At 42.3% G+C, this 27,633-nt stretch overlaps 1 protein-coding gene across 3 annotated transcripts in view; it reads right to left on the minus strand.

Moving 5' to 3' along the window:
• Positions 1–27,633, minus strand: part of Pde4b (phosphodiesterase 4B) — a 538,982-nt gene that overhangs the window by 74,638 nt on the left and 436,711 nt on the right. For all 3 annotated transcript variants that reach the window (XM_040757097.1, XM_021228452.2, XM_040757098.1), the window contains one exon: positions 25,466–25,515. In XM_040757097.1, coding sequence (XP_040613031.1) covers positions 25,466–25,515 — 50 coding nt within the window. The remainder of the gene's footprint in view (positions 1–25,465; positions 25,516–27,633) is intronic.

The raw sequence follows: 27,633 nt of genomic DNA on the forward strand, positions 1-27,633 counted from the left end.
GAAATTCCTTTTGGACTTATCCTTTATTTTCTCCCCTAAGTTAGCCTGTCTCTTGCCAGGTTATTCATTCTTTGATTTTTTCCCTTTACTGTATTTCTCTTTTTCTATCTGATTATCCCAAATTCATAAAAATATAGACAAAATAGAAAGGAAACATACATAAAACATGATTTTGAAAAGAAAGAACTTACGATTTATTTTTATATACATACTACTGACCCATTTTCAAAGTACAAGGGGCCAGGAGAAAACTGATGAAAGTGGTTTAATGAGTATGTTTAAATGACATTATCTGACTAATTCGGGCTATAAAGATGAAGGAGACTGATCAAAAACAAATACAAAACTCACTTTGGACTTAAACAAATTAGGTTTGGTGGCCACTGTCAGGAGGGTGCCCCAGAAGGTGGCGTCTAGTGGGTCAGCACACACACTCATCTAGGAATACACATCAGAGGTTGACTCTAAAATTGGCTATTTCCCAACTCCCACTGATCTATCTTCTGTAAAAATTAGTTCACATCTCTTCTGGGTGCAGCCATCACTGAGCCACAGACTTTTTGAAGGCAATAGAAAATATGAGAGGATACTTGGTTCAGAGTTCTGAAGCAGTTGACTGGAAATAGTATTCTGGCCACTGTGAAGAACTAGATGGCTTCTTGGTTGAGATTTTCATACTAAGAGAACTTCAGTTTCTTTCATCTTTCAATAAAACAATATATATTACAGTTTTATTAAGCTACTTACAGAACTTGAAAATTCCTGTTCTGTTTCAAATCCCCATGGCACAGGCCAGGAGAATGGTTCAGAGATGGTGAATGGTTTTGGTCCAAGAACTTCTTCATCAATCTAATACATTTATGTAATATATAATAGTACTCAGTAAGTATTAAATCCAGCCACCTTTAAAATGGTCATGAAGGAAAAGAATGAGAGAAGTTAAAGGCAGGAGAGATCCCACTGAGCTAGTCTTCTGGCTAGTGTTTGAGTGGGATGGGGATCCCCAGGGGTACTTCAAACCTCAACATCTCTTTCTATCCTTTTAGGTGCTCTTCCAAGATCTATAGAGCAAGCTGTTGCTGCACAGCAGGATGTCTGTCTCAGCAGGCAAAGTGAAAACACAGTGGATTTGCTTAGAATCCCATGTGCTCTTAGCTCCTTCCTCATCTGACCTCAAGAACCCCAGAAAGGTAATTTTCTGAAGCTCTTGTGTATTAACGAGAAAACCTGAATCATTGTATGTCACAACAGGAACCACTAAGCCAAATTCCACAGACCAAATCACCACGTCATCCTCAAATAGGTTGTTATGGCAGGTCTAGGCATCTGGGTCACCAGAATTCTCTATTGGAGTTTGTTTTTAGCTCACCCTTAAGAGGAGCTCTGGCTTTCTGCAAGCATCAGCACATAAAACTATTCAGAATGTACCTTAACTTCATCAAACTTAATGTGGAACAGAAAAGCAATGGGAATATTAATGCCCCTTTTCCAATGGTGGAGAGTTACAGTGCTATAGGTGGTTTATGGTACTGAGCAGCTCTACAGAACTGTGGAAAGGAGGAAGTGAGAGGATTATGTGAGCACCTGGGACTCTCAAGAATTAGAAGAGTACATGGTACATGACACACGTTTTTAAATTATGTCCTTTTATTGATTCTACTGATCAGAATCCTGGCATACTTCTTTTAACTTTTCAGCCTACTCCATTCAGTCACAGTGGATACCAAGGAATGATCAGCTGCCACCTATCCTGTCTCTGTGTTCTTTGTTCTATCATTTTTTACAGTAATTATATTTTCAGATGGTAAATGGCAAAGTTGTGATTAATATCCATGGTCATCTCTCTCCAAATAATGACTTGCCTCCAAAGGGTCCAGAATCCTTTGAGACCCTTACTTTGCCCTCCTAAATATTCATGACCTTGGACTAAGTTGCTTAGAATCTTTCTATCACATTTCTTGTATCCTAAAAGTGGCATCAGAAATAGCCAGCTTAAGAGTTTGTTATATGTGAACTCATAAAGTGCTGCTCACGGACACAACTAAACATTCAATCAGCTATTGGTTTCCATTAGTATTGCAGGGACAGCCAAGTCTATTGAAAGATTTAATCATGGTCATCTTCATATGGACAAAACAGAGAAGGAATTTCATGATCAAAAGACATTTACTCAGTGGTTCTTAAACACTGTGTACATATGAATCAAACAGTATTGTTTTCAGTGCAGACTCCCCAGTCCTTCCATAGAAACTCAAATCTCATGTTTAATCCCAGTGAACACTATTTGGCTGTGATTATGTGTGGAAGTGGGGGTCTTCCATATGAGCATTTGTATTTATTTATAGACAACCTAACTCACAGACCACAGCACCCAACCATGGCTGCTTGCCAAAAGTTTAGCATCAGTATAGCACAGGTAACCTAGCTGGATCAAATGCCTAGACAGTTAAGTCTGAATGTTCCTGTTGACCTCAATTATCAGGAATTTGGTGTAAAGATCAAATTTCAATTTGAAATTACATGGTGGGAAAAGATCAGGTTGTGGCATGTCCCCAGAGCCCATGTTGCTTAGCTTGTGCTATGTCACATGTGTCAGCACATTTGACTTGAGGGGGAAATTTTCCCAACCCAGGTCACCAGGCTTGCACAAAAACAACAAACCACAAGATTTTCACTTTACCAGGTTCTCAAAAGAAGGAAATAGGAATAAAATCCATTAATTCTCAAACCACCTCCAATGAATTAATCCCTTATTTAGAGAACATGGGAAAATAGAACCCAGTTTTTAATATAGCTGGAAATGAAAATCATAGCTTTTCTGAGTAAGTTTTGTAGAATGGCAGCAATATGTGATAACATTAAGAAATGTGGAACAGCTTGAACTGGCAAGGATGCTCCTTGCACAATTCCTGAATCCTGGAGTCAGTATTCTACTCTTGCCTTCCCCACATGTACAGCTTTTTATCTGTAGGAAAAGATTTAATCTCTCTAGAGTTCAGTCTTCTCATCTGTGACGATTAAGAGGAGACTCCAAGCAAGCTAAGCTCACTGCTTGCTTGAAGGTCAATGGAGATGCTGTCCAGGACAATGCTTAGCTCAGCTCCTCCCACAAGCTCATATGTAGGGGATGTTAGCTACTGCTATCAGAACATACAACAGCATTTTGTGTCAACTACAGATTCTACACCCTTCCACATCCATGAAATCTTGGCATTTCAGAATGAATAACTGGTAGAAGAAGAACCCTTGCCCCTGAGAGAAGCATCCCCAGGTTGACCAGATAGTGTCTACCCTAGACCTCCTGTGGGTATAAAGCTCACAAAAGCAGTCAGTCCATTGCTAATGTTCTCTGGATGGCTCTGCTGTTGACTGTTATCATTTCCCCTGCTGCATGGTGTGTGTGTGTGTGTGTGTGAGTGTGTGTGTGTGTGTGTGTGTGTGTGTGCAGTATGCTGTGTGGAAGGTTCCCTGTGGCTAAGTCTACAAGCAACTCCATGAACATACACTAAGGGTAGGAATGGTAGTATACTCTGTTGTCACTCCTGGCATTGGAAACAGCCCACACCCTCAAATAGCATTAAGTCAGTTCACTGAAGTGTGATTGCTGAATGCAGAGTAAATCACTTGTATTTGGGGCTGAATTCACCTTATTTTCCTTACTTACAACTGCAAATGGACTCTCCAATCTGCCAAGAAGACCCATTGTTCTAATGTTTCTCTTATGTTTTCAATTTCCTCCTAATAAAACTGAATATAACCATTAAAGAATGAGCGAACTTTAATAAAATTTGGAACTTTTTCTTGTTCTTTCATTTTTTCTGTGAATTGACTTCTGACTTGCTTTAATATACTTCAAACTGCTTATGGTGGCCTAACAACCCTATGGGATTGCCTGTGCTCATCGGCCATCAACTCCTTCTGTACTAGGCAGCACACTCCATTCCACACCAGTTGTCTTTCTCAGCTGTGCCATCCTCGAGGCTCTAGACATTGTTCTTTGTCCTTCATTATTAGCCACCTGACATCTGTTAAAGCCTGCTTCTCCATCCTTCTCCATCCCCTCATCTGAACCCTCTCACCTCCAGTTCTCTCCTGCTTTGCCCTCTGAATGCCTTTCAAAGCACTCGACAAATTCACATGATCTTGCTTATATTGTTTTACCCTTTTGGTTCAAATAGAGAACATATCTAGTCAGTTACCGATGGCTAACAGAATGCCATGGATCTCTGTTAACACGCTACAAATAAATGAGTAGGTAAATCAGCAACTATTCAGTGTTCATCTAACTGAGCCATGGAAACCATAACATGGAAGCAGAGTTCTGCAAAAAGCTGGACCATGACAAATTGCTCTTCAAGAAACCGGACCCCAGTTCTATGGTGACAGAGTCTCATGACTTGATTCTTCCTCCCACCAGTTTTTGTAGATGTCTTGTCTACAAACTGCTTGTCCCTGGTATTTTACCCCTAGATCAGGTACAATTTGTTTTTGATGATTCCACTCTACATTCCTAGCTGACAAAGTGCTCTTGTTCCTCAGAAACCCTCTGGCACCAATTCATACTTTTATTCCATTGTATGCCCTTATTACAGGCCAGGAAGTAGTAAGGAAACAGAGCAAGCATAGAACTCTTTAACACACATTCAACACTTTTTATGCCTGTTCTAATAGTAACATGCATTTATTTTTATTGCAAACCAATGTTTTATTTATCTTTACTTAATAACTATGTTCATACAACATACCATATACCTGCCTAAGCACTGTATAAATATTCATTTAATCATCTTTAAAAAAGCCAAGAGCTAGGTAGTATTATTATCATTATTTCAGAGTTTGGGAAACTGAGGTAGAAATGAGTCATTTGATGAAAAGACAGAATTAATAAACTGATGGACCAGAATTTAGGCACGGGTAAAAAAAGCTGGACTGTTCATCCTCAGCCAGTGCTGGAACTCATCTTTCAACTCCTAAGAAGCAGAGTTGATTACTGCTGTTCTGGGAGGAGGAATGTAGGCTCGGAGGCTAGCTCTGCTAGGGTTATGCCACTAATTTATGTGTTCATAAATATTTATAGCATGCTTATTCAACACTAGACGTTGAGCTGGCTTCAATGATATGCGGTGTTTGGCCAGACACCATCCTCAGGGATTTTATGATTCAAATAATACATGGTGATGGGGGACCCTGACATGGAAACTCATGGCCTCTCTATTATCACTTCTGAGACTTCAATGAAACTGTTGAGTGGCAGATATGAATTCAGCGTGCTGTGAGGGGGGGGGTCAGCTGTAAAAGCCTTCACCAAGGAAGAAAACCACCACTTACCACTTTTATTGCCATTTAAAGATAAATGTGTCACATTTCAGTATCATCCCCATGTGTGTTAGCGGTAATCTCTTTGAGGACTGAGACTAATTTGGTATTGCTCACAGTCCTCAGGATCCTGTCACACACTGTCAGCATTCAAGAAGGGGCCTTGGAATGACTGTGACTGGCTGAGTTCTTAACAGCACCAACAAAGCTGCCAGTATTAGTTTGGCTATGTGGAGGATTTCTGTGAGCTACTTGAAGCTTGAACATTTAGTTACCATGGCGGTCACACAATAGCTTTTCCTGTCTCTTTGGGGACAGTGACTCAAAGACTAAATGTCATCAAAATCAGAGAGTATCCAGAATTCTCTTTACCAGGTGGGCTAAGTCCCATGTATTTCCAGATTCAATATTGCCCTCCCTAAAGAACTCACAGCCTCCTACACTTGTTACAAAACCCTCTAGAACAAGGAGTCCTGAGTGTGACCTCAGATTGTCTCATGTTTATTTTGCTAAAACAGGCAAACTGCAAATCCTCATTTTTTTCCACCAATGCAGTGGGAAGCACCAATTTCTTGGTGTGGGAAATGATGAAAACAATTTCAGTCATACACAGGGTAACACCACTGTTTTCCAGGTTGTATATTTGTTTTGGGAAATGTGCATTTATTAATAACAAAGTCTCACAATGTGGCAGGCACATCAGGGCCACAATGTATCAGTCATAGGAGGTAATACAGGAAAAACCCTATTAATTAACCTGGGCTGGCATCTGCCAAGGCCACAGGCTATGTTTCTTCCTTCTGAGTTTGAACTGCATTTCATGATTAAGGATGAAATGCTAGCATGCTCCCTTACCTGTGTTTCATAACATTAAACGCAACATACACCAGGATAGGAAAATATGAAAAAATACAGAAAGTTATAATTTCTTATAACTTTAGCTCATGACCCCAAATAGGCCCTTCCTCCATATTTACACAAGAAGAAACATTGACTAATAGACTTCGGTTACCAGAAGCACGTGGCGTCTTCTGCAGAGACTCGCAGCCAAAGGAAGACAAACCACCCTTATTTATTTAAGATTTATTTATTTAACCTGCTGGCGGGGCTGGTTTGTTGGATTTGGTTTTACATCCTGGATCACAAAGTTTATGATGGGAAAGAGTGTCCGCTGTTTGTTGAAGGCAAAGACTCCAGCTCTCTGTCTTCCGTTAACAGAAGCCAGGCTGTTTTTGGAGAGCTGGAAAGGCAGCAGCTGGAGGGGTTAGCCCTTGCTGCCTTCATCTTCTATTTCTCATCTCTCTCTTCATCTGGCAAAGCTTCTGGTCCAGCCTAGACCACTGCACAGGCCTTGACTTCAGTTCTTGTCACTCCATCTAGCCGACTGCTGCCCAACTCTGAATGGGCTATGAGCTTTGATAGCCAACCACACACTTTTCTCTTATCGCACGTAAGATAAATATACGCCTTATGCTTAAATTAATTTTCATAAACCTACTGTCTTGTAGAAAGAATGCAGTATGAACACTGACCAGAGGCAGGCGGATGTCTGTGAGTTCAAGGCTGGGCTGGACCGATAGCCTCCAAAACAATACAGAGAAACCCTGTCTCGTAAAAACCAAAAAAAAAAAAAATACTGGTGCTGATATTTGTGTTCAAGACTTTGTGAAGACATACACCTTAAGTTCCCTCATATGGCTATTTGGGATTAGAATTGATGAGCCCTGTGACCTAAAAGTGTGTGTGCCTGCACAATTGTGTGTGTGTGTGTGTGTGTGTGTGTGTGTGTGTGTGTGTGTGCTTACCCCCTGAGTGTCAGAATTGCAGGCATGTGCCACTATGCAGTGCTAGGGATTGAACCCAGGTGCTACATGTATGATAGGAAAGCTTTCCATCAGCCATGCCATATCCCCAGATATGAATGTTTAGATTTTAAAGATGCCTAGTGTTGTTCTGAAGCTTAAGCATTGTGCAATATTAGCCTCACATAGTGACACTCAAAGGGCAACCATTAAAACTCATAGTGCTTCCTGCTGCTGTTGTTTTTAGGAAGTCTCATTCTGCTTGCAGTAAATGAGAAGATAAGGCTCAGAGATGGGTAGGGACTTGCCCAAGATCACACTGGCAATTGATTGATGAAATGGGATACAACTTTGCCACGTCTTCTGATTCCATCTGGTTCTGTTTCTAGTCACAGTAGTCAACACTGTATTTACCTTGAGAAAACACAGTTCCAAAAGCACAATTGCCTTCTATACAAATGTAAGTATTTTACTGCATACAAAGGAAAACCCCAGTTTCTGTACTAGGTGTATAAAAAAGCCCTGTGTTATTCTTTTTTTGTCTATTCTCACTGCCTCAGCTCCCACCATGCCTGTCTTCCCAGACTTTCCCTTTCCTTCCTTAACAGATGTTTTCAAACCCAGTAACAACCCTCACTCTTGTGGCTTCTATATGTTCGTGCATTTCAGCATGATCTGCTTTTGAAAGTTCCACTTTATGAAGTTATACATGTTCCTTATGGTAGAGTTCAGAGTATATCTCCCCTACCTTTCTTCTCCCAACAGCCCTAGTAAAAACCTGTCTGTGTTCTTCTAATCCTGTTGCTCATGATAGACGGTCAGTGAATATGCTGGCTTGGGTTGGAATGACTGAAAAATTCAACATAGAAATATATGAACCAGGAAGAGAAATACTAATTTTTAAAATTCAATAAAAATCTATTTGCAACTTCTTTTGTACAACCTAGCATAGACTATTATTCATTCTAGATGAGGATAGAACTTCTGGCCACATATGTATTTCCATAGAACTTTACTCATGTTTATGGCAAATTCTTATCACATTTCATTACATACCAATTTGTGTGTGCTCCACAAGACTGAGAGCATTTCCATGGAAGACATGCCTTACTCATCCTGTACCTGCATTTAGCAACACAATGTTTGATTCATGTTGCAGTAAGTACTCAGCAGGGGCAAAGGAGTTAATATACAAGAGGGTGAGTGATGGAGAAAATGAATCTCTTTCTCTGACACAGAAACTTCAAAGCTAGGTGATATTTTCTTGTTTGACTTCAGAGTTCTAAAAGAGGCTAGACACCTGCGTGAAAGCCTCTACTGTTCTCAAATAGAAGAGATGTAAATAGGAAATGAACAGGTCAAATAATCTCATTTGATAATAAGATTCTATGCAAAATGCTAAGTACTTCAACGGAAACTTTCAGAAAACAGTAGGACACAAAATTAACATACAAAAATCAGTAACCTTTCTGTTTAGCAACAATCAACATGTTAAGAAAGAATTCTGGAAAACAGTCTCATTCATAATTTCCTAAACCAACCAACCAACCAACCAACCAAGAAACCAAACACCTCATCTACCCTTGTAATAAACCTACCAAGCATGTGCTTGCCTCTAAAATGAAAAGTTTACAATACTCAAAAATGAAAGTGAAGGAGACACTACAGGAAAGAAAGACCTCCCATATTCATGGATTGGAAGAATTAATATTGTGAAAATGTTCATCCTACCAAAAGAGATATATAAATGCAAAGCAATTCTCATTAAAATCCCAACAGGATTCTTCACATGCAAAAATACAATCACATAGAAAATGCAATCTTAAAATTAACATGGAAGTATAAAAGATCTAGAATATCCAAAGCAATCTTTAGCAGAATGAATGATGGGAGAAGTACCACCATTCCTGAATTTAAGTTCTCCTACAGAGTCATAATAACAAAAACAGCATGGTGCTGGCACAAGAACAGACATCTAGACCAATGGAAAGATTTAGATGTAAACCCACATAACTACATCCACATGAGTTTTGAAAAAGAGGTTTAAAATATACCTCTTGAAAAAGAGGTTTTGGCAAAATTGGGTACTCATATGTAGAAGAGTAAGCCTAGATTCCTATCTCTTACTCTGTTCAAAGTCAACTGGAAGTGGACCAAAGACATTAATGTTAAGATCTGAAATTGTCAAAGGAAACAGTAGAGAAAATACTTCAAAATAGCTAAGGTCTTTCTGCACAGGATTCCAGTCACTCAGGAAATAAAGCCAACAAGTGACAAATGGAACCTTGTGAAATTAAAATGCTTCTCTACAGCAAAGGAAACAGTTTACTGGGTGAAGATACAGCCTACAGGATGGAAGAAAAACTTTGCTAACTGTACATCTGATGGAGGCTTACTATCTTGCACATACAAAGAACTCAAATAATCAAACAATAAATCAAACTGGGCCAATGACCAGCTAGGGAAATAGACAATTCTCAAAAAGTGAAACACAAATGACCTTTAAATAGTGTGTGTGTGTGTGTGTGTGTCCAGCCTCACTAACCATTAGCGAGATGGCAAATCAAGCTGACATTGAGATTCCATCTCACCTTAGTTAGAATGACAGGCATGAAGAACATGAGTAATAACAAATGCCGATGAGGATGCCAGCAGAAGGGAACCCTTATACACTGGAGGAGGAAGAGCAAGCTAGCCCAAGCACTGATGCAATAAGTATAGAGGGTCTTCAAAATTATAAAAATGGATCAGCCTATGACCTAGCTATACTACTCATGGATATTTATTCAAAGGACTCCAAGCAACACATCACAGAGACATGAGCACATCAATGTTTGCCGCAGCACTACTCACTACAGCTACGATATGGAGCCAGCCTAGATGTCCAGCACAGAGGAGTGATGAGGGAAACGTATATAAGCACAATGGAATTTCTCTGAATGGGAAAGAAAAATGAAGTTACACAATTTGTATGGAAAAAATGGATGAACCTGGAGAAAATCAGATTAAGTGAATTAAGCATGTCTCAGAAAGATGAACATCATATTTTGTTTCTCACACGAGTCTGCTGGGTTGTGTTTGTCTCATGTAAACCATGTATGTACATATGGCTTGAAAGTAGAAGTGAACTTGTCTAGAGGAGCAAAGGGGAGGAATGGAGGGGAATGGCAAGAAGGGAGAGAGGAGGGAGTATATTCAGCAATATTGCTTTCACGAAAATGTCCTTATTTCACACATTGCCATGCACAGTAAATATGTGGAGTGAAATCTGAAACAATTTGAAAAAAGTAGGAAACTTTCTTCTCTTTCTATTCAAGTCCTGAGGGCTCTACTTTAAGATAGGTCTGCTGATTAGTAAATTTACAAGTGGCCTGCTTCCCTTCCCAGTATTTACATTTTTTACACAAGAGCCAAGAATAAAAGGAGAAGGAACAAGAGGAGGAGGAGAAATGAGCAGAGGAATAATTATTTAATAATCAAGAAGTGCTACTCACCAAGGTTCAGTTTCAACCTCCCAAGACCCAAGGCACATGGGGGCTGATAAGTACAGGTAGTCACAACATTAAGATGACTCAGCCATAATTCTATTTAAATGGTTCTACATGAAATAACCATCCACTCCTGTAATAATGTAGAAGTGAAGGGTTTAAGAGAGAAGGAAGTGAAGATTCAGAGACTGAGGTTTGGGGAAGGCATGAGAAGTAGTGCTCTTGAAAAGTAGACCTGGCATCTAAGCTGAGGCTATCTGGTTCCAGCATCTCAAGGTTAGGGGGAATGCAGACCTTCCCCTGCTGTTTGGCTTGCACATGTGTTCATGATGTACATCTACTATTTAATTGAGTTGGCTATACCTGGGATTGGAAAAATACTAACGATCTAACTTATTGTGGAAATTTGGTGTGACTTGATGTTATGGTGGGAGAGTGTGGAATAGGACCAAGGTTTGGGGGCAGAGAATACATCTTGGGCTTGAACTCTGAAAGCCCCAGTTACTAACCCATGAGCTGTTCATGTCTGACAAAGAATTACCCATCTTGACACCCACACACTACTGTTTCTGGGTCAGGGCCATTTTAACAGTGTGAAGGCTCTGTAAAACTTGATTTTAGAGTCAAAGATTCAAAATAGTGCCAAAAAAATGACTAAGGATTTGGGAGGGTTAAAGAATTTACCTGGAGTTATATACATGGTTGGCATCAGCACCAAATGTCAGTTTCCAGAGTTCTAGCCCAGTGCTCTTTCCTTTAAGCCACACAGTTTCATCTGAGGTAGGGAAGTTGACAGAACAAATTATTCAAAATGGGACTTTCCAGGGCTTGTCTTGAATTGGATGGGTGCCTCCCTGTGTCCCTGCAAGGCACACCCTGGTTTCACTGCAGATCTGAAATCTAAGTCTCTCCCTCTGATGTCAGATGTCAAGGGTACCTCATAAGCAGTGAGTTGCACCCTGCTGGGTCCTAAGAAATTCTATTCTACCTCTTTTCCTGCTGAGATAGCCTTCCTGGAATACCCTGTTTTCAATGAAGGAGTTTACCACTGAGAGAGAGAGAGAGAGAGAGAGAGAGAGAGAGAGAGAGAGAGAGAGAGAGAGAGGTATAGTCATCCCCATTGCCTCAGTAGTTTCTCTAAAAGGAGAGAACAGCACAAAAGATAGTGCTTCCAAATGTTCTCTATTTCTAGAATCTGGGGGCAAAAGCAGATTCAGTGTAGTTCAGCTGCTGATGAGCGCTGTTCAGAGAAAGCCAGGATTGAACAACAGATGGAAACTTGCTCATGTGAGAGCTTACACCTTTATGACATGTGCTAGTGGGCACGTCACCTCTCACTAAAAGGAGATTAGTGCCAAGTATGTAGGGGTTGGAGCTAAAAGCTAGATGACAGGTCTTAACTATGTCACCTACTAACTGAACAACGTGTCTTCACTATTCATCTTTTCCAAAGTGCAGTTTTATTGGTTATCAAATGGTATTACATACTGACCTTGTGATTGCTGATGTTAACAAGATACAATTTCTAATAGCAAATATCATACTTCGTACATGCTGTGTCACCACGCTAACACATCTTTGCCCGTACTTTGTGTCTCAAGCCAAATCTTGGGAAAGAAAGAACACACACTGGGAGCAGAATAGAATTTAAATGGACTTATCAAGCCAGAGTTCTGTCGTGCATAACCACAACGCAGGAGTTCTTCCTTCTGCATGAAGAAGTCTACCCAGAAATCTGAGGAGCAGAGCAGTAAGTGATCCACCAGCACATTTGCAAAGTGCATGGAAGGAGCGCTGTTGCTGCAGAGGAAGAGGAGGTAGTGATAAACATTCTCAGAACTAGAGCAAAACAAGTCACTCAAGACCTGAAGAAAAGGCAAGACCTAGGGGCAAAGAACATGGTGAGCTGCTGACTCATTAAGCCACAGACAGCTCCCACAGTTGTGCTTGCTCAGTAACTCGCTGAGGCAGCCCTTCATCAAGAGACAACTGAGGGTGGGGTGGGGATGGGGGCTTATGTCTATAATCCCAGTACCGCTAAAATGGAAGGATCATGAGTTCTGGAATAGCCTAGGCTATGCAGCCAGACCTTGTCTTAAAAAAGTAAATTAGGAGTGAGGTGAGGTAAAGAGGGAGGAAGGTGGTGTCCAGGTGAGTGATAATCTGGACTGTCTGCTGTGAAAGTTATAGCTCATACATCTCAGCACTTGACTGAAAGGCACACCCTGCCCTGTGATGTGGTGTGGACCTCTGAGATCTCAGGTTGGGAACTATGGTGAACACGAGTTTGGAACAAGGTAGGAAGAGATGCCTGATGTTAGTGTGTTCTGCAAGGGGTCAGGGGCATTCTCAGTGACCGGGACACCAGATTCAGAGGACACATGTTGCTAAGAATGTTTGTTCAGACCTGAGAAGGAAGAAATCTGAAGTCTCCCTTTGTAAGTCAGGTTGGAATTCAAATTTCCAAATTCTGAGAGCGGGTAGAGACTTTTAAGCCTAAAAACCCTATCCTGCTAAACTCAGCAATGTGCATAAATAGGACCCTTCAACCCCTCTCACCTTCCCCAAGACCTTCCTTGCCAAATTAACTTTTTAAAGATGACCAGTCTCAGCTGAGTTTTCAGGGATTGGTTGCGAGTTCCAGGAAGTGGGTTTCCGTAAATCTGAAGCCCGAGGACGGTGAGTGGAAGGTGAGAAGAGCAAGACTTTTGTGACACAACGGTAATACACATGCTGTCCAGGTGTGCAAATGCCAAGCTTTGCGCATCTCCCTCTGATGTCCAGAACAATGCATGAGCTGAGGTTGAAGCAAGATGTCAGGCACATGGAGACTTTCATTTTCCTTGACTTCAAATATCTAACTTGTAGCAAGTGGAGCATCCTTCTAGACTGACTTCTCTTTAGATAGGTTGTATATTTTAGTGGCTGCTTGGTGGGTGCCTGTGATCAAACTGGCTTGAGGTGTCAACTTGATGGCTGCATGGTACCTGTTCCTTAACCAGTAAGCTGTAGCTAATGGCTGTACAGCTATTACGTACAGTAGGATGACATCTAAATTGGGAAACGGAAATTGAAGAGGCCTCCCTTTATGCAGTCCTTGTGTGAACTCAAGGTCAGGGTCTGAGTCTTATTTATGAGAACATGACCTCTTCCTTCCTAGAAGATATTGTTTAAGGAATACGTATGGAACTGAACAAATGGGTAATGGGACGAGAGTGGGCAGGCCTGGTGGAGAAGTCGCTGTCTGTCAAGGCACTACCCTGGGAAGCTGCATGAAGAAGCAAAGACATACTTGACAGCCAGTCACCAAATACCTAGAAGACTGGCACTTACAAATGTGTGAAGAGTCTCTTCCGGTGCAGGGCCACATGCTTCCTTCCGGTGTTTACTTGGCTGTGTCATGTTCTCCTGGGATGGTTGGGTCTCCTGAGGCCCTGTCCTTCTTGAGACAGAGAATAGAGACCTCAGTGGTTTGAGCGTGTCCTGAGCTCCTGAGAAAGAGCCACAGAGCCAAAGAGAACGAAAAGGCTCTTTCATGTCGTCGGTTTCTCTTCATGCAGACAGCACACTGGACTGTCACCACAAGCTTTTGAAACCAATTCTGTCCCATGGACACTGTTTCAAGTTCCACAAAGTCCTAACAGCTGGACAGCTGCCAAGTTCTGCAGGCTCTCTGTCACTGAGAGAAAACTCTCCCTTGTCAGATGTACATTGACTCAAGGAAACCTTCTTTGGGGCTGGCTAGATGGCTCGCCTGGTAAAGGTGCTTGCTGCCAAGGCTGACAACGAGTTCAATCCCAGGTTCCCACAAGACAGAAGGAGAGATCTACTGCCAGTTGTCTCAGTTTTCATGGAGGAGTGTGCACGTGGTCACACACACTTGTGCACAAACAAATAAGCGTGATAAGTGTTTTAAAATGAAATACGTGTGATAAATGCTTTAAAATGAAGAAAAAAACCCCACCGATTTAGTATCTATTTAGTGCCTTTGGTGTTCCAGGTACTACACTAAACTCTACGAATAATTGACTAATTATGGGTTTATGATGATCCATTATTCAGATTAGAAAATCAAGACCCAGACACATTGAATCATTCTTCTGTAATCACAGAGACGAAAAGAAAGAAGGAAGGAAGGAAGGATGGAAGGAAGGAAGGAAGGAAGAAAGGGAGAGAGAGAGAGAGAGAGAGAGAGAGAGAGAGAGAGAGAGAGAGAGAGAGAGAGAGAGAGAGAGAGAAGGACAAAGCACAGGAAGGGTAGCTCAAGACCTTGCCTTCTTAATCCCAAGGAGGGTGGGAGGGGCTGGGCTGACGATTATGGCGGAGGAGATTCAGTTCTCAGGAACACACAGGCCCTGATAATCATTCTACCTTGGAGTTCAGATTGAAGTTTTGTATTTAAAATTCAAATTATTTCTTGTCAGTCTCATTCTCAATTACTCTTCATGGTTCCCAAGTAAATTGACAATAAAGTTCACATGTTTTCCGTGACCAGAAAGTGCCATGCCCTCCTGTTCGCTGCCTTGTTCCTCACTTGGCCTGTAGCAACCGGGGTCCATGGGTGAAGTACCTCTGGGGTATTGGTTTCTCTCTCAGTGACCATCCAATTAGTTTCTGTTTGGTTTTCAAGGCTCAAGGTCAAGGTCACTTACTGGTGATAATCTTCCTTATGTCTCAAACTGCTTCAGGCCCCATAGTAACAGACAACAATTAGAGAAAGTGTTAAATAATACTAGGTGTCAATTTTAAATGATTTACATATAAAAACTCATTTAAATGTTACCATAGCTCTAATAGATTATAGCATGGTTCCTATTATTACATGTGACAAAAATTGGAGCAAAGTCATAGCATCACGTACCTTCCCTCACTATATTTGTCAAATGTGCAGTGGTGCATGTATTCAGGAAGTGTGTTCTGGACTGTAAACAACAGGGCAGGTCTACTGCAGCAGTCTGTAGGTGGGGACCATGTGGCCAGGCTCAAGAGGAAAGAACACAGGCTTTCTTTAAAAAAAATAATACTTTGTTTTCATCATTCTAAAATGAATGCGCATGTGTGCTCGACTGTGGGTATGCACATGTGAATTCAGGTGCCAGGAACTGCAGGAGAGGGCTTTGGAGTCTTTGGAGCTGGAGGTACAGGTCCTTTGCAAGAGGAGCAGCTGCTTCTAAGTGCTGAGCCAGCCCCAACCCTTTAAAAACAGATGTTATTTTTATTATGTTTTAGTTATGTATAAATGTGTGAGGATGCATGTATGAGTGCAGGGATCATGGGCTTCCAAGACACAGAGATCTAGACTTCAGTTTGAGCTTAACATTTGTTAACCTGCTATCTTGGATAAGCCCAGGCTCTCCCCCAAGCTCTCCTCTCAATCTGTGAGTAATGATACCTGAAACAAACAAAAAAAGCAGTAGATAGTAGACAGTAGATAATAGATCCAGAGGATACAACAGCACCTGCACCTAGGAATAACTGCTACTAGCTCCCTTCCTCTCTTGCTGGCAGAGGCAGGCATGTGGGGCTTAGGAAATTTCTCGTGCTAGCTAGAATCCAGACCCTGGCAATGTGAAGAGCTGAGTATAATTGGGGGTTCAGAGACTGCTGTGACTGCCTCTGCTGGTTAAATGAGTCACTTCATAGACACAGTAAAGACTAGGAAATGTACACAGCACTCTGTCACTCTTGGTCCTTATCAACAGCTCTGGCCGGGAGGAAGTCAAGACAATATACTCCGATCCAGTGGGCTCTGCTGCCTGTTCTCTATTTCAGGGGGACAGTCCCTGCTTTGTTTCTCTTCTCTCCAGTGAGACACTTCCCTGAAATGCTTCTGGCTTCTCAGAACAGCTCTAGAAACAGACCACAGTGATCACCATCCTGTCCCGAGGCGCATGCTGTCTCTGGGGTGTGGGAGCAGAAAGGGACACTCAGAAGATCTCTTCCTTCCCTCCCCTCTAGCAGTTTTTCACTTTCATCCTTCTGTAGGCTGAGTCCAACTTGCCCCCTGGGAGAGGAGAAGGGAGGTAGGGTATGCCTGAGGGTGCTTTTCTTATCCTAGCAGTAAGTGAAGGGGCTTGCTGTCTTTCTAGAAGAAGCCATTTCCCTCCCCCACGCTGTGCTGTGCCAGTGGGATTATTCTTGTTTACAAAATGCAGCTCTGAGCTGGCTACATCTTCTACTCCCTGCTCAGCTGCCTAGGCTGGAAAAACCTGTGCCTGGAAAGGCGTGTATCAACCCTGAAGGCTAGATTTAAGCACAGCTGCAGTGAGCTGTGTGACTCCTTTCAGGCTATCTCACAAAGTGACATCCTCAATGGGTTGATGCAAGAGAACACTCAGATAACTGAAGTTGGGCTCATCGGAGTCCAGAGCCATTTGCCACTCTTGGCAATTTGCTTTTAAGGGTAATAACCAGATCCAGTATCCTGTCGTGTTTCCATACTAGCTCATTCTCCCTCCTCTCTCATCTTTCTAATATGTCTTGAGAACCCTGTCTTTACTCCAAATCTATGTCTACGTCACCAGATTTTTTTTATGTTTTAAACTAAGAAAGCTTTCCTTCGGGTCATACAGCGTATGATAATGGGCCATTTCCCATTATCTTCAGGAGACATATTTTAAGACCCCAGGACACGCCAAAAAATGCAGGCAGTCCTGCACGTGTTTTTTTTTTCTTATGCACATATACCTGTGATGAAGTTTCACTTCTAAGTTAGACACAGTCCGAGATCAGCAGCAGTGAACAATAGAATGGTTACTTTACTAAGTGAAGTTGGGGTTACTTGAAGACAGGCACTGTGATAGATACCACCATACCCAATCTCACAACCCAGAGGGTAACTAAGGAACTAACGGGCAGATAGATCTCACAGCATGGACCTGCTAAGTGAACTGATGACTCATCCCGGGCAAGATGGATCAGGATCGTACACAATTTCATCATGATCTTCAGAAGGGCATGTACTGAAAACTTATGAATTTCCCCTTCATGGAATTTTCAGTTTATTACTTTTGGATCAGGTTGACCAAGGATAACTGAAACCTTCAAAAGTGAAACTGCAGATAAGGGCGAGAGGGTTACTATATTAGTGTGGATGGGAAGTCAACGAACACCTTTCAAGGGTGCTTTCTGTTCAAGTTCCTTACAGATACCGGAAGTCCTGGGTTGTCACACACAGACCATCGGCTATGAGCTAGGTGCCACGTGAGGCGTGCGAAGGTCCCATGATGCTTGCTATAGAAAGCCAATTGTAGTTCTGGCATTTTCTCATTGTTTTGCCTGTGTCCAGTCATTTAACCCTTGTAAGTAGTGAGCAGGGCATGTAGACCTTGCATTCTAACTCAAAGGTGAGGCGACTGAGACACAACATGATTAAGTAACTTGTCACAAGGTCACAAGGTGGTAGAAGTAGAATTTGGAATGGCTACTCTAGCTCACTCACTCATCACCAGTCCACACAGCCTTTCTTATTTACTCTAGCAACAATCTTAGGAGATAGAAAATTAAAGTGCCCATTTTCCAGATGAGAAAACCAATATGTGAGAATATTTTGTCTGAAAGACTGATCCAGATTCATAACTCAATTCAATTCAATATGTTTTTAAGTATGCATTTTGTTCCAGGCACTGTGTTGGGTACTGAGAGAATGTTAAGGCTTAGTATGATAAGCTCCATGGATTCAGTCACTTTGTTTCTTTATATTTCTTCTAACTCTGTTACTTCTCTCAGAAGCAACAGAACAGAGTTCACTTCATGTGCCTTGAACATCACATGCAATCTAGGTTAGCTGGGGATATCAGCACTGTGCACATGTCCTGAGAGCCAGCAGAGAGTTGGGCAAGCCTGAACAAAGCCGAGGAAGCAGCTCCTCTGATATTTTGGATTCAAGCTTGGGCAATCGTTCACTGCTATTTTTTCATTCCATAGACACTTATTGGGCATCTGTTATATTTTACATTCTTATATCTAAGCATAAAGCAAGGGGGTTTGTATATGAATCTGTGATGCTCATGGTTAAGTACGGGATAAAACAAGATATTTCAAGCATGGTTTTGAGATACCAATTAAGAGTTTTTGAGACAATAATTGAATATGACTGGAAAGGGTCACACTCTCAAGATGACAGATAAGTAGAATCTTAAAGGATAAAAAAATGCATATTCCAGATGAAGATGGATAAATTATGTGTTGTTTTCTAAACAGATACTCTATTCTAGGCCATAGATCAAGACTACATGTTTATTGGAATCATTACTCCAGAATCCAAGAAGCAGAAAACACATGCAGCTTTGGGAGAAGAGTCAGGAGACCGGAGGCTGGCATAGCTTATGCAAACAGGCAAGGTGGGGGGGGGGGGACAAGGAGTAAAACTAGGACAGAGAAGGAGTTAGGAGCAGAAATCTGAGGGCTGACATGTCTGGTAAGAAGGCTGGATCATAAAGACCAAGAAGACCCAGACACAGCCAAAGAACACACACACCTCCCCCACACTCACGTATACTTATACACACATACATACACACATGTACACACAGATACACACATGCACATACACACATGTATACACAGACACACATACACACATGCACATATGCACATAGGCACACATACACACACACACACACACACCACCGCCACCACCAACCTAAGACAAAATAACAATACAGCCTGTAACTGGGTTTAGAAGAGGCATTGTCGAACCAGAAAGAAGGTTGGGTTCAAATGGGCAAAGACTGTGGACAAACAATCACTTTGGAAAGTCACTACAATGTTTTGAGTGCAGACAACAAAGTCATTTACTGCAGGAGACAAGGGAAGACTAGAGAAAGGACTGAAGAAGCTGGCTGACCTGGGCTAAGAAAGATACATGGGTGATGGTGACAAACTACAGGAAAAAGGGACAGGGCAGTAAGGGAATGGGATCTGGGTCTCCAGATGAGCCAGTGGGGTTACCAAAAGCTTCAAGTGTCTAGTATGTCTATACGCTCCTAGTAATAAATAAAGGAAGGGGAAACCTTTGAGTGGAGGGACAAGGATTGAAGTGAGAAATGGATCCCACAGCCCACATGGCAGATGTGAAGAGATCTGGCTCTCAGCCTTGACAGTACAGGAGTCCAGGTGTGGGGTGAGTCTTTGACAGCCGTTCCAACTGAGGCTCAGGTAAACAGAGCCTTTAGGCATTCCCAGGAAGAGGCAGCAGTGTCCTGAAGGCTTTTTTCTGACAAGCCTGGAAGCCACATGACCAGGCTTGAGGCAGGCAGCAGCTGGGGTTTGGGAGGACACCGGCACGTGGATTGCCTCCTGCGGGTGCACTGCTGCAGATGAGGCAGCCATGAGAAACAGTTTGTCTTCCCAGCCTCCTCCGCCCTTTGCCACAGAGGCTCTGTGCCACAGCCTGGTGCCAGCTGCAGAGAGACTGGTTCATAGGTGAGGGCTGCAGCTTTGAACCATGCAGAGGCAGCAGAAAAAGACAAAGTGCGTGTGTGTGTGTGTGTGTGTGTGTGTGTGTGTGTGTGTGTGTGTGTGTGAAACTTTAAACATTCATAATCAAACACCAGCTCAGTAGCAGACAATAGTGATTTGCCTAGACAATGTACGCCACTGAACTAAGATCAAGATGGGCTAAACAGAGCAAAAGAGCAAAAGGAGGACTCCTTTTCCAAAGTGGAGTGCCTTCCTCTACCGTCTCAATTACAGGAGATACTTTTGTGCACAAAACATTAGGCAACAATATCTGGCTGTCTTTTGGAGTCTACTGTAACCAAAGAGAAAGAAAGGCCGGAACTAAAATGCAAAGAACAAAAAGAAACTGTTTGGAGACAGGTTGGCTACAGTGTAAACTTTTCGTTTTCTCTCATAGCAAAACCTGATGGTTGTCTTTGAGAAAAAAAAAGTGTCTGTATCTAGGTCCCTGGCAGTGATTTGCCTCTGGGAGGGCCAGCAATCTATTTAATGACTCCATTGACGTCAATCGCATAACTGAAATACTTACTAACATGCATGATTCCAGCTTTCAGGGGGAGGGGATGGACGGTGTCTCTCAGCAGCATGAAAACACGATGTGGAGTCATGAGGAATGGACTCGGCTCTTTTCTCCAAGTGCTGAGAGACTAGATACTGCTGCTCCCCCAGGTCCCATTTAATATGAGAAAAAGTTTTCTGGCTAAATGAAGAAATTAATTCTGAACAAGTCAAAGCAGCCATTAGTAAGCAAGACATTATTTTGGGCTATGTTCGTTCAAGGGAAACATTTTAACCATTTACAGTAGTTACCCATACTTAATTTTAGACATACATGAAATAATTGCAAATCAATGCACGCAGCTCAGTATTTGTGTTCTGGGGGTAAACTATAACAGGATTGTCTATTTTAGACAAAACAGGTTCTTTCAGACTATTTGGGGAACTACACTGAGAATCAACCAGCTTTTCTGGTGTATTTCTATTCTACAATTTTGCTTTGTATGCAGGCTCTTTATGCATTCGAGTTGCATAATTAAGCAGATTGTCCCAGCATTTCAGGTCACACACATTATTCCAAGCTGTGAAAAAAAATGTCTGTTATTTTTTATTTCCCCCTTTTCTTTTTGTAATTTCCTCCAGGATCTCCTTTATCCCGAGTGGTCAGTACCTTTGATAAGAAGATTGATCTTATTTCTGTTTGCTCATGTGTTGTAATCCCATCTCACCCTTCTTGCTTAATGCAGGAACCAAGCACAGGTTTGACTTGTGCTGGCCTTCCTTTCTAGTCATTGACACGGATCGGATCGGCTTTCAAGCCACAGCCAAGGTCCTCAGGGAAACCTCTGCCTATATACCAGCCCCTCTCCCATCCTAGACTTCAGCAGTTATAGCAAAGCCTTGACTTTCTGAGCTGTTCACAGTCAAAGACAGTAAACTGAGCCCCTGTTCTGCTTCTTGAACAAAATGTGCACCTGGCACATCTACGTAGATCTCGGAAGCAGCCAAAACCACGTGAAGACACATGAGGAGTCATGGGGAGAAATAGGTTTCCTGAGAGGAGGCCTCTGCCTCATTTTATCAGCTGGTAACGTCATCTCATCCAGTGTGGCCTTGAAACCTATTAGAAGACAAGGGCTCCCTGGAGCCTGGGAAGAGCCCTAATTAAGGCTGTTGCTCCAAGAGGTCAGCACATTTCACGCTTTACTGGAAGACTTCTGCGTCCTCATCCTATTTCTCCAAATACATTCTTTCCTTGAAATATATTTTAATTGACTCCTGTTGAAAATCACCACAGTTAATGCTGTAGACACCCAAGCTGAGACAGACACTGTGTCTGCAGCATTCTGGCCCGGAGACCTCCAGGAAGTTAGCTCTTCAGTTATCTCATAGAATGGTTGGTTATCATTTCAGATGACCTATCAACTTGTGGGTTACCTCAAAAGCAGAAGGTCTGTTATAGGTGGTGATATTCATGAATTTTACAGCCACTGGTACATTTTAGAAAAAGTATAATCATAGGAAACTCTTCTTTATACATCACTCTGGCTGCTACAAAACTCTATATACTAAAAAGCAATACTTCTTTTATAAGCGACATCTTGTTGAAAATCAAGTCGTTTATGTGACACAGAGGTGAGGGTTACTAAAAGCAATACTTCTTTTAACCCTTTGTGTAGGAAAGAGTCCTTTTGTAAAGGCAGTGACCATTTGGTAATATACCTTCTCAGTAGCTTCTTTAATGACATGGCCAAAAGCATGGGTGAGATGCAAGGGAGAGCATAGGACAGAGGGTGTGGGAAAGTGACACCACTGTCACACAGTCACACTTAGGAATACAAACTGATTTGTTGTTTTCAGTTATCTGATTTGTTTTCAGTCTTCCATTTTGAACATGTCCAGGTGAATTTGAACTCCTATCCATTTTAGACTTTTCTTTTATTCTATTTCTTTCGCTTTTCTGTTTCAGAAAAAGCCAATAATTGTTGCATTCAAAAGAAAGTGATCATGTTATGCCAGTTGAGCTGCTCATTAACCTCAGCCTTAGGATTTTCAACACACTCAAGAGGATTTACCGTGACCTCCCAAACCTGTATGCGCAGGCTTTAGCATGGTTCATTCTGGGTTTATCCCTCCATTATTACAGGCTGGCTTTCCCACTTCATCGGCAAAATGTCACCCTTTTAGACTTTACTCGTTCTATTCAAAACCTACATGAACACACTGACATAGAAGAGGTTACCCAATTCCCGCCAGTGCCTTCTAATTTCAATTCACTAAGTGATATAGTTTATGAAAACAAAAATAAAAACAACAAACCAGAAGTGAATACTTTCCCCAAACACTGGCTCACTATTACCTTCATGAGAATTTTCCTTTGAATAAAGTGCAAGTTCTACGTAGTTCTGGCTAGATTGACATTTGCTATGTGCCTACTATGCAGAAATAATTTACCACACTGTGACCTCAAAGAGATGAGAATGGCATAGCCTCTGACTCCAGGAGCCCCAGTTCCAGTGGGAGAGACAACACCGCCTAGGGATCATAGTGCATCCCAGAATCACTTTGTTGCCGTAGCACAGAACAGGGGCAATTATGCAAAATAAAAAGGACCGGACTTTTCTAAGAGCTGAGAAGCACCCTTGGTCCAACAGTGGGAGCCAAGATGGCTCACACTGAGAGATTCCCTTAGGCAGAGTTCCAGCTGTTCAGCAACAATCACAGTAAGTGTAGTAATCTCACCTGCATCTGGAGAAATCCCATTTCATTCATGTGAATGGAGGAGCAGCAGCAGGAGAAGAGAAGGAGTATAAAGGAGAGGAAAAAGAGGAAACGGAGGTGGGGAGGAGAAGAGAAGGAAAGGGAAGGGAGAGTGAGGAAGAGGATGAGGAAGGCCCATCTTCCAAAATCCGGCTTCTACTTTGTCCCATACAATCAGTCAGGCAGGCTTCGCTGACAAAGTATATTGTTGGTGAATGTGTCCAAACTATCGTCTTGTACTTCCTAACCCTGTACTTCTATCAAAATTTATAAGTTCAAATTCAGTACTCCTAAATTCATGCCTGATTTTCCTTTTGTGAAAACTTAAGGTTTTAAAGCAGGCTCCAGTGCTCCACGCTTCTTGCCCGAAGCCATGTATTTTTCACTACCCTTTAAAGCTTCTATTTAAACACACCTCTTTGTCATATGCTGATAAATATTAAAATAACAGGAAAAATCTGCCCGACTTATTTAAGCTGATAATAAGAACAAAACACGGGATGTGTGTCTCCTCCCTCCTCTTCTAACTGTGGTTAACCGTTGAGAAGATTTTGAAACCAGTAATTATGTAATAATTGGTACCACCACAGTCTCTTCCCAAAGAAAACCCAGGATTGTTGTAGTTTGCCACAAAGACAGATGAAAACAAATTGCCTTAAGTGGTATTGTCACTTCTTTGCTCCATTGTTTTAAAAGCATTTAAGAAAGCTCCTCTTGCCAAGCTGAAGCCACTGTGCCAATAGTCATAAAACATCCTTCAAACAGTGTTTTGGCTAATGAGTTAATTTATAGAACCACAAGCACCATATACTCTCCTGGTATATGTCTGTATTTATGACAAGAAAAAGGAAATGTACTCTAAATATTCAAACTGGTGTCAGAAACATGTTAGTAGAATTGGCAAACAAAACCGGCAAGGATGCCTCGTGCGTAGGCCAATAAGATGAAACAACAGGCAGTTCAAAACAGCTCCTTTGATCTCCCAGGATCCAGCACAGCTACACACTAAGACACTGCTCTGTTTCTTTTTATACCTAACGGATGCGGCCCATCAGCATGCTGAGGGTTTGAAGTCTGTGGGCAGAACACTGTTTACTTCTTTCTAGTTCATATCACAGGGCTCTGGTGTCTACTCATCTTCCTTCATGCCTTTCTTTCATTTTTTTTCTTTTTGTTCTCCATCTTTTTCCTTCTAAAAGTTTTAAAAGCATACACCATAAATACTTCAGAAGAAACCAATGAGCAAATGGAATCCATTGCCTTTGTTCCTTTGTTCAGAAGTTGGTCATTTCTAACACTTCTGAGATACTTATGTTCATCATACCAGTAGAACACAACATCCAAAGGGGGAAGAATCTGAGTACTGGGGTGGGGTAAGGGGAGGACTAGTAATATTAGATGTCAGTTGACCATGCTGAGGGCATCTTAGTTTTTCATGGTGTTTTGCTGCACTCCTTTGCTATAGAAGTGAGACAGGATCAAGGGAGCAGAGCTCACAGACTTCAAGGAGTTCACCTAAGTGGTTGCATGTGATGTGATAAGTACATGTTCAATGGTGTTCCTTCATGGTAGCCCTTCCTCTCAGTAGATTTCAATGCACAAGGAGAGCAGATACACAATATTGAAAGGTGAGGGGAACAAAGCTGGATGAGCTCCAAGAGAAATGCTTTGTGACCTTGGAAGAACCTTTGGCTTCACACCTGCCTAGGATGCAGACCAAGTTGTAGCTATAGCTGATGCAGGGGGAAAACCATTAATGAGCCTTGGGGATCTTGGGCTAATGTGGGCAACCTCTCAGGGAATGCTTGAGGTTAGCACTCTTGGAGTTCACTGGGGTCAGCAAGCTGAGGTCAAGTTGCACTCTTCACATAGGTCTAATTCCTTCTCTTCTGGAAACAGCAGGACCACACATGTAATTGTGAAAGCCTAGGAACACAGTGAGCACTTTGTCCTGAAGTATTTTTAGTTTGGCTTCAGTTGGGGGTGAAGGTCCAATATATCTTTGAAAAAAGTTACCCAGAGATATGCTTCTGAGGGTTACAGTGTGCATATAAATGCTGTTATTCTAATAACAGTTCTGAATAAGAAACAAATTTATTGCTTTGGAAGATGGAGATGGGTCTCCAGGCATTGGCTTACCTTGCAAGTTGACTCTGGAGACTGGAGCCTGACTAGCCGCTGGTGACCTCCTGTGGAAAAGCAGATAGGGAGACTGAATATGCATGGAAAAGTCCCCCACCCTTTCATGATCCCTGATCCCTGGGGAGATTCCCAGGGCATAATGAACAATCCAGTGACATAAGGCTATCTCCGGAAAGCAGGCTTCTAGAACGTGGGTAGTTGATTGCAATTCTCTCACATCCAGATGGCCTGGAATTTCCCTCAGTGCAGCATCAGGATGCTACAACTCACCAGGAAGGAAGTTGTTTACCTCAGGTCCCTTGTCAACCCCTCCATGTCAGGTTTTCTACCATGGAAGTATCTCAGAAAAAGAAAAAAAAACTTGCTTAGGTCTCACTCCAAATGAAAGCATGGATCCCAGTTCTTTGAGGACAGAAAGTCATAGCAAGAGGAACCCTTAGAAATTTATCAGTTCTGGACCCGAATTCTATTCACCTCAGGAAACTGAGGTGTTTGAGAGGACTAGTCTTTGGCCACAGTGATCTGGGTTTCTTAGCAGAAGCACTGGCTTCTCATGGAGGAATGAGGGTTTCACTCTTCATCAAATCCTTGCATTATAGGTAAGTGACACAAGCAAACACATATTCCACGAATAGTGCAACTCCTCCTACTTGTGTGTGTGTGTAGTTGTGTGTGTGTGTGCTGGTCCATGTAGGAGTGGGTGGGGGCCAGAGGATGAAGTCAAAATGTTTTCCCCAAATACCTCTCCATCTAGGTTTTGAGACAGGGTCTCTCACTGAAGCAGGAACTTGTCTTTCTGGCAAGGCTGACTGGCCAGCAAGTCTCTGTTCCTTAGAGCTAGAGCTGCGAGAACCTGGCAACATGTAGGCTATTCTTCCTGACTTCTTGCTTTTTTCTTTCCTGCCACTCCCTGGCCCTTTGTTGGTCCCACTGTCCTTCTTGTGCTTGCAGAATTTCTCTTTCAGACTCTCCCAGATTCCCAGTGTATTTCTGGAGCCCCTGCGAAGGATAGAGTGGTGACCTCAAACTTCAGAGTGCAACAGAGTAATCTGCAAGGCATACTAGGATATTTTGCTTCAGCCCACTTCTGGTTTAGTATATCTAAAGCAGCCATGACTCTGGGGCCCCATGCAATGGCCTGCAGTCAAACCTGCCTCTGGGGTCCCATGGAATGGTCTGAAGTCAGTCCTGCCTCTGGGGTCCCATGCAGTGGCTTGCAGTGGACAGATGGATCTGCATATCTGACAGGCTCCAAGATGCTGCCAACACTGATGGTCTCACACAAAAGCTCCTTTGGAAGCCCTGATAGCAAGGGTCTGCCCCACTGAGAAGCAACAGGATGTTGTTGATGATCAAGAAAGATATTTAGGCCAGTAGTTCTGGGTGGAACTGTCATAACATTAGTGAACATACCCGAAAGAGAGACACGTGTGCCTCTCTTTAGTTATCAGACTTATTGAGACAAGGAACCCTAAGAAATTGGAATTTTCCCAGGGGTCTCATGCTGGAAGAGAGGAAAGACTGAGCCAATCAGAGAGTGAGCTTGCCTCTCTGAAGAGATCCACACAGTGCAGAGAACTGGTCAGACCACCTTACAAGGCAGACCAGCAGCTGAAATGATGATGGTGGATCAGTAGTGGGTGGGACCACAACTTGACCCAAACATGCTAGTTATGGACACTTCTTTCCTTCTATTTAGATCTATTATTCCTGTTGAGAGTCTGAAGATAGGCTTGTGTATGTACGAGGGAGGAGGATGCCAGTGAACTGCCTTATTTCTTTTCCCAGTGTTATAACATTGAAGGGATCTCCTTTTGTGCTTTTTATTAACATTTGTTTGTCTTTTTTTTCTTGGTTTTTCAGATTTTCTCTGAAGCATTGGAGCCTGCCCTGGAACTTGCTCTGTAGACCAGGATGGCCTCAAACTCACAGAGATCTGCCTGAGTCTGCCTCCTGAGTGCCGGGATCAAAGGTGTGCACCACCACCACCTGGCTATCGTTTGTCTCTTTAATTGGTGCATTATGTGGGTAGCATGCCACTCCCTGTGAGCCCAGGCTTTGACGCTAACAATCTCTGTTAGCACAAATGAACATCAGACTCACTTGGGGACATGTTTAATAAATACTTTCCCCAGCTTGGAAGAGTCCATTTTCATACATTTGGT

Source organism: Mesocricetus auratus, unplaced genomic scaffold, assembly GCF_017639785.1.
Source record: "Mesocricetus auratus isolate SY011 unplaced genomic scaffold, BCM_Maur_2.0 Super-Scaffold_100014, whole genome shotgun sequence".
Taxonomy (NCBI): Eukaryota; Metazoa; Chordata; class Mammalia; order Rodentia; family Cricetidae; genus Mesocricetus; species Mesocricetus auratus.